At 42.7% G+C, this 12,289-nt stretch overlaps 1 protein-coding gene across 3 annotated transcripts in view; it reads right to left on the reverse strand.

Moving 5' to 3' along the window:
- Positions 1-12,289, reverse strand: part of CREB3L2 (cAMP responsive element binding protein 3 like 2) — a 74,397-nt gene that overhangs the window by 12,836 nt on the left and 49,272 nt on the right. The window contains exons 3-6 of one of the 3 annotated variants that reach the window (XM_057427876.1): positions 4,720-4,886; positions 3,075-3,162; positions 1,146-1,324; positions 375-521 (exon numbers count right to left, since the gene is read on the reverse strand). In XM_057427876.1, coding sequence (XP_057283859.1) covers positions 375-521; positions 1,146-1,324; positions 3,075-3,162; positions 4,720-4,886 — 581 coding nt within the window. Of the gene's footprint in view, positions 1-374; positions 522-1,145; positions 1,328-3,074; positions 3,163-4,719; positions 4,887-12,289 lie in introns of all 3 variants that reach the window. The other 2 variants (XM_057427875.1, XM_057427877.1) reach the window with 2 other exon arrangements.

A 12,289-nucleotide genomic window follows, 5' to 3' on the forward strand; every position in this document is an offset into this window, starting at 1 on the left:
GAAATACACAGTCAGATTTTAAAACATGAAACAGTGGAAAAGAACACCTTCATCACCATGGAAAAAATACAGAGGTCTTTGCCTACCATAAGGGTAGGATTGTCCTATTTTTAAAATGGAGCCAAGCAACAGCAACTTGATACCTTGCTTGCTAAATACTCTATTGTTCATGTGCTCAGGTAAATAACTAGACAGAGGCACAGAGTCAGTGACAGACAATGTGATGCATGTGTTTAGGAACAAAGAAAAACACTGTATTAAAAGGCATCTTACAGCATTCAGCAGTACCACAGATCACTGCTGCAGAACTGCTGCAGCTTCTTTTTAAATGAAGAGTAAGTTAGAATGACCCAGCAAAGCTAACTAACATTTACCTTGTTCTTTATTTTCCTGCGGATTTTCTTCAGCACCTTCTCCTCTGCCTTTGTCAGGGGCAGTTTGGTAGGGATTGGGTACCCCTCTGCTATCAGTGTCCTCTTCTCCTCCTCGGTCAGGATGAGTGGACCGGTCCCCTGTAATTTCTGCAAGTGGTATAGAAATGAAATGATGTACCAGTAAGTGCACACAGCCCTAGAGAAAAGGGTGTAAGGGAAGAGAGGCAGCAGCTCTTCCCAATTCAGAAAACTCTGCCTACTAAACCAGCAGCCTCTTGCAATTGTGAACGTGTGGAACTGGAAGACCTTTTAGGTAGCTTCCATTCAGAGACTGAACCTTTGGGACAGGATTGTTCTCAGCCCAGCTCTGCACACACTAAGGCCAAAAGCAAAACTTCTCTTGGCTCAAACATGGAAAGAGACAAATGAAATAATCCTTCCCTGAAAATCACCACTTGCATTCAACAGGACAAGAGGACAGATTCAGATCTACCAGGGACAGGTTAACCTAGAAGGGCTGGGCCCTCATGTGAAACACAATCCATGGTGGGACAAACCTCAAAGCACTCCTGAACCCTGTCTCAACTTAGAAAGGAGCACACTCTGTTCTCTGTGGGAACAAAACAGACCAGTGAGCAAGAATTACTGGCTGTGCAGTTTTGACCAGAGATCTACTCCTCTAGAGAACAACAGAAAGCTAGCAAATCCATGGCAAAACCAGTACTTAAAGAAAGAGAGAAAGAGATAATGGAAAAAGCCAGCCCAACTTACATGTGGTGCAGTCAGGAGAGGGGAATTGGAGAGCGCTGAAGCTGTGCGCGATGTCACTTTAGCAGTGGCTTGCAGCTGGATTGGGCTTGAAGGAGGGAGTGATCTAGCTGGGCTCTGCCCTCCTTCAGAGTCACTGCCATGGCTGCTCGGAGGGGTTGGAGGCAAATGCAGGGGATCCACTGCTAAATGGCAAGAGAGACATATAACATAAGGTTTTGAGGTGCTAATTTCAATTTCCACTAGAGCCACAGCCACCATCCAGTTTCCAAGTCTAGGACTGTCTGCTAAAAAGTGGCAAAAGCACTAGCAAGAGTGGCATCTTGGAAGATTTTCAGAGCATGTAGGTCTCCCAAGAAGGAATGAAATGCAGCAGCTATCTTTAGGCTCAACAGACAAAACAGGGCTCTGCACATATGCTCCAGACATTTCTACCTACACTACAGCTTCTTCTCCAAATGCTTTGGAGGTTTAAGCATATCCCTGCAGTAGAGGTCCCTTGTCCCTGGGAAGCTGCATCAACAGAGGGGCTCTGAGCCAGCATACTTTCTCTCCAAAACCAGTAGTCTATCCTAACTTCGCTGTGGATTAAATTAATTGTCAGCATTTTTCAAGAGCAGGGATCTCATCCAAGGTGTTCTATGAACAGGGAGGAGAGAAATCTGCCTCCAAAGGACCTGGTTTGGCACAACTGGAAGGAAGGGATAACCTTGTGACAGCAAGTGTACTAACGGAGCAGGAGCAGCACAGGCAACCAGCACAGGAACCTCTCACACTGTGCTATCCAGGGACATCAAGCTAGCTTCTACTGCACTTGCAGCCAAAAGAACCTATGCTAGAATTGGCAAGCAAAGTGCTGGTTATCTCCAAATGGGTCTGGACCAAGAGAAATGGGGCAATGTCTCACTCACTCACATGGATAATTTCACAGGTGTTCAAACCAGCCATAACTAAGCAATTTTTTTCTCCAAGATAGATTTACAGCAATGAGACTTGGGAGTAGGAAGATACAGGGATGAATTTGCCACCTTCCACTTCTGTTATACTTTGAAAATTGGAGTTGAAAAAATCAAATGGGCGGTGGGGGAAGAATTAAAAAAAAAATAAAAAAAGAAAAGCTATCACACATGAGCTTTTTCTGTCTAGCATCTGAACTCTAGTACTTGTCACAAGATACACACTTGAAAAACAGCAAGGCCCTTAATCCCACAGATTGAGCAATTGAATCTACTCCCTGGGTTGAGATATAGCCTTCCTTTTTTCCACCTGCTACATCACTTGTTTCTCTCCCTAGAGCAGTCATACTTACCTATACAAATGAGTTCATTAACAGAGTATCAAGTATGAGAAGCAGTCATCAGCTCAAATTTCAGCCCAAATATTTGGCTCCTTCAAAATTTTCTTGTGTTAACATATTATGTGCCACAAAACTGTGTTCAACTTTCAGGGCAGGGATCATTGTCTCTCATTCCTCATTCACAGATTAGTGCAAAGGGATCCTAGTAATTCTTAAAAACTCTACTAAAACTAATATGCCACAAAAAGATGCACCTAACTTTAAATTTCCCATGAACTCACATCCTTGATTTTGTATCAGAGGTTAAAGCAGTAGCATTTCCACTTACACTCTTCATGTTTTCTAAGCCCTATTTAAGTCCCCTCAAATTGATCTGCAGCCTAAATAAGTAAGGATAAAGCCTAATTAAGCCTAAATAATTTAAGTATTCAAGCTCCCTCCACAAGAAAAACACATAAATGGGTCAGAAAAGAGTCTGGCTCTTCAACAGCCTAAGTTGAATCCCTAGAAGGCAACAGCTTCAGCCTAAAGATTAACATGGCAAATGAGGAAGCCAAATATTTAATCAGGCTAAAGTACACTTATTATGCATTCTGGTCATCTCCCACTACATTTCAGGTTGATAACTAACAGACCTTCCTTAGAAGAGAGATTCAAGAACTGATCCACTTCATGGGGCTCCAATTTAATCTCTGGAAGAATTTTCTGGCTCAGTGGTTTCATCTAGAAAAAAGAAATTAACAGCATGAAAACCCTAAGCACACATCTTAAAAATCTTAACAGAGGGAGTTGAGGATGACTTCCCCATAAAATGGAGAGGTTCCTTCTGCTCCTGCTCTGCTACAGGCAAAGCTTTAGCTGCTTCACACAGTTTGCTAAACCAGGCTACAGAGAATACTGCCCTGACTACTCCCACTATGGCTTTTCTTACTACTATATTTAGCTAAATAAAAGATTACGCCTCAGAGATGACATTTCAGACTGAAAGCTAGCATGCAACCCACTCAAATTACTTCTCTTAGCAACAGAGCTGCCGCTAGGATTTGCCGGACCGCACAGTCTGTTCGAGCAGAGACAGAAACACTCCTGGTAGTGTTGTCATCTGGGAGCAAGAATAAGGTGCCAGTTACTGAAGCACCAGATTATCAGACCTAAATTCATTTCACAATGTAGAGGAGCAGGAAAAGAGACAGTCATGGATGACTGAAGTTTGGAGGAAACATATGCTTGCCCTGCTGATGGGGCTGGGGCACTAGGCTGACAAGCTGCTGCCCAGAGTCCGCCTGTGTGCTACAGATCCAGGTTTGAGGAAGTCAGTCTTGACACATCAGCAAGCTCAATGCAGCCAAACTCTCTATAACTGTGTAATTAATCCACGCAATGGTAATGAGCCACCAGCTAGTCCTAGTGTACTCTGCAAATCACTGCATCACAGACTACACCAGGACTATGTACAGCACATCTAGACTAGAAGAGAATTATGGGAAACTTACGTTGAATTTCTTCAGTTTCTCATAAAATAATTTGTTGCACATATTTCTGATCCACAACCAAATGGAAACATTTATTTCAGCATATACTAACTCGACCCAGCCTGGACTGACATCACACCCTGGGGAGTGAGAACGCTCATGCTTCTTCCTCCACAAACAGGGGACCGTGGTGAGCTATGAGCTACAGCAGTTCATTCTCCTTAACCCAACCACAACCAAACTAAGCCCCTGAGAATGCCCACTGGCTGCTCCAGCTGTGGTCAGAAAGGCATCACAAATGCTCCTCATGAGGCAGGTTGGTGTGGAAGCAGCAGCTTGCACTGTCAAACTTCACAGACCTGACAGAAGTGACTTAGCAGGCAAACAAGGGAAACTCTCCAACTGTTTCAAACAAGGAGTCTTCTTCTGAGTAGGTGAAGCACTGCAGCACTTAAGCAAGTTATTATGGAAGACACTTAGCTTGTCACAGGCTTGACAGGGAAAATGGGTTAGTTCAGGTGGGACTGGTTCATTAGAAACTGTTTAAATACTTCTAAAGCCACATGAGCTCCAAGCTTTGGGGCTGGCACAGAAGAGAAAATTGTGCATTCAACCATTAAGAACGGAAGATACAGATAAGGGTTTTGAAGCACGAGTTCTTACAGCAAACATTAAAAACCATTAAAGCAGACTGCAGTGTGCATCCTGAATTGACAAGCATTGGCACCAAGAAGGCTACACTGGTATGCAGTCTTAGGAGAATCTGTAGCTAATTGAGCAGAGAGGAGAACAGAAAAACTGCGGGTACCAGGGCATCAGTCTGTAGCTCAGGTTGTTCCCCCTCCAGTGACGTGGTTGTGACAGTGAGACTGACTGAAGGAGCAAGGCCTGATGTCTCGCACAACACTTGCTCAGTCTTTATTGCTGCTGGAGTAAGCTCTGTAGCCAGACACCATTCCTCATTTTCCAGGTCACCTGCCAGGGAAGGAAATTGGACACCACATGTTTAGGTCAGAGACAGAAAGACTACAAATGAAAATAATGACAGTCCTCCTCCAGAGAAGGGAAACAAACACAGAAGGCCATCAACAAAACTCTGCCCTTACTATTCAGCTCTCAGTCAATGCAGACAACCATGCCACTTCAGGGCTGTAACCTAATCCTAGCCCCAGGATATGCAGAGGAGCAGTGAGGAAAGACACAGGACACTAATCACTGTACATTGCCGAAAACTGCTTACACACAGGAGAACAAGACTAAACAAGCCATTTGGTAAAGCAGCCAGGGAGCTATGTCCTACACATGCTAATGCCTGCTGATTCAGTTTTATTCCTCCTTGTAGAGACAGCATTTAGCCAGTTCTGTTCCTTCTACTGCTTGCAATCATCAAATAGCTGGAGTGGTGATACTATACTTTTAAAACCAAGGGATTTTTCATACTTTTAACTTCAAAATTTTCTCCCAAGGATTCATTAAGAAAGTATAAAAGAGGATAAAGGCTTTGATGATCTCACAGGAGCACCAATGCTGTGGTGACCATGCTAATTTCCTCCCCTGAGCCTCTGGAAGTCACAGCATGGGATGCGTATTTTGACTGGCAGCAATGAAACGTGCATCATGCATTGACAGAATTGTCCCTTAGCTCCACTTACTGCAAGCTTACTACTCAGGAGGAAGTCAGGCAACTCTTTCCTGAACAAAGCTGAAAGGTTTGCCCTGCCCTGTCAAGAACTGGAATATAGCTGGCATGGTAAGTTGGTAGTTTCCACTCATGAAGCAGCTGCTGTCTGGCTTGCTGAGAAGGGACTTACTATCCCAGGTCTAAAATATGATAGAAGAGGAACTTGGAAGATCTCAACTTTTAAAACACTCCTACAAGGCTATTAACAACCCCACTTAAAAAAGATAAAAAAAAAAACAAACGCATTTTTGGCAACTGTAATTCTGACTTAAAATTATTCCCATCCCTACTGCCAGACTTCAGTCATATAAATTATTTTCTCTTGCAGAAGAGTACCCTATACCAGCTGTACTGCATCCCAAGAGCACACAGCACAGTCCTCTGCTACAATTAGTCAGTAGTTGTGGGAGCTCATTAAATTGAGCAGCTGGAATCTGCGGCCAAATATACACAAGAGATAAGAGTGCTGATCTTTTTTCTTTCAAAGCTTTATTCTGCTTTCAAACAGAGTGTTTACTGCATATATGGCATTAAAGCAGAGAGCAAACACGTACACCTTAGAGCTTTGAATTAACCTCATGCTGCATCCACACTGTGGGAGACAGCCACAGTGCTGTGGCTGTGCCACCAGCAGTCTGCAAGGCTGACACAAGACCCTTCCTTACACATCTAAGCCTATGAAGCTGGTGAGATGTCGGCAGAGTTCAGCTGCAAACAGGTAACAAAAATAAAAGCAGGCTTACACCCTCCAAGCTGTTAACACCACACACATATACGGCACACAGGCACTGGGCAGAAGCTGGGTGACTGGAAGAAGGGAGAAGCATGTACATCTCCAGTGCTAGTAATTACTCTGTGGTGGGACCGAACCTCCACCACTGGCAAGGAAGGAGGTAATTTGAGTAAAGACACACCAAGGAATTAAAATGAAAAAATATGTATCCTGTAATCAGAAGCTCAAGAACAGTGAGCCCAGCTCTGCCAAAAGAAGTAACTCTACAGCAAGGGCCAAACACCGTATTTAAGTTTCTGAAGAGCTTACTCCCAAAGCTTTCTGGGAAATGCAGATATATAAAAATAGAAGTATTTATGAAAAAAAGAGGTAGCATTGTCTAAATATTAACTCAGGAGAGAGGACATTGCTCTCCTTCAACCCTCCCTGAGCCTCTCTACTCACAAACAGGAGACCGCAGGTCAATCCCTGCTGACTGCAATGAAATATTCAGTGGATCTGTGGACTACCTGTACCTCGCTGTGTGAGGATCGTTCAGGTAAATGCTTTAAAGTGGTATCTTTGCCTGGAAATCCAGAATGCCTTGGCAAGTGCAACTTTAAAACACTTGTTTGGATAACTTCTGCCAAGATCTCCCCCGCATCATGGTGTGCAGAGCCTCCGCTTGCTTTCTCTTGTACCTCTGGGGCAAGCTACACATAGCAATGCGATCATCTGTAATCTACTGTAGATGCCTTTTGGGAAGGAAGGTTACATATAAATGAGAGCTATCAGCGAAGCAAGTAATTAGCTCTGATTTGTATCATCATGCAAGTAGAAGAGAAACCTAGCCATGGATGCCCAGCGAAACAGGGCATGTCCTCTAAGGCTGCACTTTGTGATGTTTCTCACCTCTAACTCAGACTCATCACAAGGATTCAGCTGCTGTAAAACTGTAAGATATGCAGGCCTTCAGCTGACCATTTTAGTCCTCTGGAATCTGACTTTGCTGATTAACTTGACATCCCTGCCATCACCACTTAGATCTGCACAAACTGCTTGGAGTTATTCTAGGCTTGAAATCCAGTCTAACCAGTTTGTAAGGTTATGGATGGCTTTCAGCGACAGCAACACGTTGCATTTAACACCAAAATAATTTTGAAGAACTGCATCTAACACTTCTTTGACACTGCCTGTTATGATGCATTGTGACAGATTTCATTCCAAATGAATAACCCTGCAAAAGGTAGGGATGAAGCAATATACTGCTGGAATCCCACCTTGACACTCTCCCCCTTCCTACTTTTTCTCTTCTCTGCTCTAAGACAGCTACCAGGACATTTCCCACTCTCCTTCCTTTTCTTCATGAGCACAGCACGTTGACATTATTTGTAAATCATTCTTAGTTTACTCTTATAATACCTCATAGGACCTCAGTCTACTCTGCCAAAACCAGACAAATTTAGGCAAATGGGAAAAATTGAGCGGGCTATAGAATACTGGTCATACTGAGAGGCACAGCATACCCTCTCCAAGACAAGAGTCAGATGGAGGGGTATGGGGAACCATCAGAGAGGTTTCATGGAATAAAGAGGCCAAGCAAGAAGGTGCTCATGAAATACTGAAATGAAAGGACAGAGGCTGGCTCAAGGGACCCACTGAAGGAAAAAAGAAAGACATGGTATGGAAAGAGTAGATTACTGGTGTTGACGAATTACAGGTGTTTATGCTTGACATGATCCTGAACTGTTAAGACTGTCCAAAACAAAAAACAGAGAAAATTATCTTGGTGACAGTGTTCTAGGCAGATATGAATAGAGCAACACTGCATTGCTAAGATGAGGCAAAACATGCCTGCAAACTATTCAGATACTACATTTCTTCAGGGGGAAGAAAGCCTAACCATGAGATTTATTTAGCTATTCAAATGGCCAGGAAAATCCACATCCTAAAGGTGGCCACTTTGGCTGGTAAAAATCTCTTCTCAGGCTTCAAAACACTGATCCCGAAGTTCATTGTTGAACAAGCGATGCAGGCTGCTAGTCCCCATTCCTAGCTGAAACTTCCCATGAACTTCAGAGCTCTATCATGCACTGACTGTTTAGAGGAGAATTCTCCTCTCTTATCCTTCCATGAGTCCATGAATGGTAGGCATTCTGGCACACAAAATATGGCATTTAAGGAGTCTACACAGTACTTATCAAAATCTCAGCTACCATTTCTCTGTGCAATAATTTAACTAGAACTGATAAATTTCACATACAAACTATGTTAACTGAACATTAACGTTGCAAAGCACCCAGGTATTAAGACATTCTTATGAAGGTTTAATTCAGTATACTTTTGCACATTATATATATCTAAAAATAGGAATGTTTTAACAACATGATCAAACAGTTTCTCTACAGAATCTGTGCTTTACCCAACAAGATGAATGCATGGTGCTCCCCTAACTGGGGAGTTATTCCATGCTTTGTTATTCTCACAGTCTCATGCACAGCCTCATCTCTCCTTTACCCAATACAATTCAAATTCTCTTCCCACAGGGATGTTTAATTCCCTTCTAGGGAGATGCTTCACAAACCTGAATTAATTTCCACAGAGGTCCTGAAAATTCAAGTAAACCATGGAGAAATTTAGGCTAAAAAGTATCTAGTAATTTAAAATGGCTAACTGGAGATAACTGGAATTGGATTTTTCAAACAGTTTAGCACTGTTGTTATACTTTATCAAAATACAGCATGCATCAAATTTTCAGGTGCGGCTGTGAATGCTACCACTTCTGGAAGTTAAACATCAGAGTTTCAAACCAAGCATCCAGACAACCCATTCATCACAGCAACCCAGGGTGACACATGCATTTAAGATCTTGTCTTCTGTGTCTGTGCCTAAGATTACATTCCTTCAGAAAGCTTGTGTGCCGCTTCCGTTACCAAGATCATCCCACTTTTCCTGTAGACTCACATTTAGTATGCATCTGCCACTTTAAAAACAACAACAACAACAACAAAATGTAGGAGCTTTACAAAGTGACAAAATAAGTGCAATCAGTGAACTGAGGCAATGTTAACACTGATAGGAAAAGCTTTAAACATGTCCTTTCACATCTCCACTCCTTGCAAGTCCAGCTTGGTCCCAGATACAACATGCAGTATGTTCCAAAATGCTGTGTATGAGATAATGCAAGAGGGGAAGCTCAAAATAGGACATAATTACCTCAGAACTGTAAGCGTAAGCACTGCATGTTGTGTTTATCTACAGCAAGGTGTCCAAGTACCAAACTCCTCTCCTCTGTTTTTATTTACTAATCCTGCTGTAGGTTCCACCATCTGCTGTTAAGATGGGCAATGCTAGTAGGATCTACTCAATATACCACAAGTTGACTTTCCCTTTTCTCTTCTCTTTCTCCAGATCACTAAACCCAAAAGGGAAAAGGCTATGCAACATTCTGCACAATGAAAACTTAAGATCTTTAAAGTCCATTATGAAGGCTGAGTTATACACCTGGATTTGGGTGCACAACACACCCAAGTCAACTTCTTTCTATGCTGCACACCATATACATTATAATGATAGTTTTCAGCAGACATGGATTTCAGTGCTCCTCTATGCATCACAGCTGAAGCGATAATCAGTATGTGTGATTTAGGTGTACATGAAAAATACACAACCAAGAAGGGCTGTGTTTGTACATGGCAGAATACTACTTCTGTGTTTGTCAAAACCAATTTTTTAATGTATCTGTAATATGTAAAAAATTAAACATAATCTCTTAACAACACCATGTGCAGCTTTCTAAGATACTCATACTTCTCTGAAGAACCTCAACATTTTGTTTCTTTCCTTGTTCCATATAGTATTATAAGAAGGCAGGGGAGGAAAAGTGGAAAACAAGGTCAAAAATGCTTACTTCAACCATACATTTTTTTTAGTATCACAGTTCCCAGCAAGTTTTGCTTTCCTTTTAAAAAATATTTCTATCCAACATTGTTCTATCCAAGTGCGCCTTCAGTCTTGTCTGACATACCACCTCCTTTCCAGAGAAAAAATAGATCTTCTCCAATATTGACTAAATTTCACCCTCTGTGATAGATGTACAGCAAAATAGAGCTTATGAAGTAAATAAAAAGATCTGCCTTGCTCCCCGCATTCATTTCAGCACTAGTCATTAAAAAGTTTATCAGAGACACTTTCTGCATGGATAACCACATTGCACTGGTGAGTTGCTGTGTAATTTTAAACAAATTACGGTAGAACTGCACTCTGTATCTCAACTTCACCCCTCCCAAGTACAGAGAATGCAAGTACTCAGAGAAACAACACCATTTCACCATTTTCACATTTTTTTCCCCTCTACAGTAAAAAGGAAGACAGCACCACCAGGTAAACAAACCCACCTGAGGGGTATACCACTGAACCTAAACTTGAAGGGGAAAGAAAAAAACCCCATACCACCATGACAGATCATAATCACACAGAAAAGAGATGCATGACTGCATGTCATTTGAAACAAGCCTGCTGCAGAAGCACCAAGGGATATGCTTATCTGCATAAGCAGAATGAAGAGGCAGATCTCACCTTCTCAAGTTCACCATCCAACCAACAGATAAAACAGCTAGAGAAAGACAAACCCAGAAACTTAAGGAGACCACAACAGACTACTGGTCTAAGTGCTTTGCACAGGTAACAGAAGAGACTTCTCTGGACAACGTAATGCAAGAAGATCCCTCATGAGTTAAACTGTTCTCCAGCAAAGCGTATTTAAATAATCTCTCTCTTAGCTGTGTCAAGGATTTGAGTAAAAGGGCTTCAACTAATTCCTTCTGGTCCATGACAGACCTTGTACTGCCATTATGAACCACAGAGCCTAGATGCACAGCCCGCATTGCTTCTGCACAACAGTATGCAGTCTCAGACTCAGCTCATCACAGATAAATAAGACCCTTTGACTCAGATGGCATTTACATTTGAACCAAGGGTCCACATTTGCAAAGCTGTACTTTGAATAAGCACTGCATCCTTGCCTGCATCCTACTTCTGAGGTTGCTGCCCCTATAGAGCTAGCAGCAGGATCTAAGGGTGCTTACTAGCTCTATGCCACACAAATACAGCTGCAAACTGGGAACACAGCTGCAAGGGGAAAACACCTCTGGAAATGGGACACAGCTTGCCTGTGGGGAAAATGGCTGCTCCATCTCTGTCAGCAGAAATATCCCATCAGGAACCTGAAAGGGGCCTCTGCTGATGCACAGATTCTGGGTGTGCTGGTGTACATGCCACTCGCAAGGAAGTTCAGAGTCCCCAGCTCTGCAGTCTGAGCCTCTCCAGCCTCCCAAAGGCAAACTGGACATTTTTAGAGGAATAACTGCTTCCTTGTTTCCCCTCTGGGGTCACACCGTACCTAGTGCCCAGCTCTGGGATCACGTAACACACCCTGGCAGGAACAAGCCCTGTTTATTATGACTGAAATGCTGACCTCCAACGCTGCTAAAGCTACCCGCCAACTCCCGTGAGGTAAGAGCCCATATTCATTGACAAACAGTTCCTCTCACAGACTTTCCAGATGGCATTTCCCCATCCCAGCATGCACATACACTCTCACCACGAATAATGAAACTAAACCCAGCAAAACAGCCTCGACAAAGGAGATACTGTTTGAATATCAAACATCAGGGTCCCATTTTTTAAAGTGCCTGCCAGGAAGGAAAAATTAACTAAATGGGCAAAGATGAAAGGCAGTGATATACAGTAATCACTTCACACAGCAGAAGTAACCATTCTCCTAACAAAGGATCACCTGTCTTACCAGCATTCCCCTCCCTGAGCAGCATGCAGTCCACCTAAACCCCCCAGATTATTTGTATCACTATCAAAGTTATTAAGATAGAAACAAGGGCACATTGTTCCTCCCATACCTAAATAATCAGAGTTAATGCCCTCTTTCCTCCAAAGACTTTGACACTTTTCAGTCAGATGCCTGAGTTA

This window comes from Pezoporus wallicus, unplaced genomic scaffold (genome assembly GCF_028554395.1).
Source record: "Pezoporus wallicus isolate ANWC-B61680 ecotype Strahan unplaced genomic scaffold, APGP_CSIRO_Pwel_v1 contig_2908, whole genome shotgun sequence".
Classification (NCBI taxonomy): Eukaryota; Metazoa; Chordata; class Aves; order Psittaciformes; family Psittacidae; genus Pezoporus; species Pezoporus wallicus.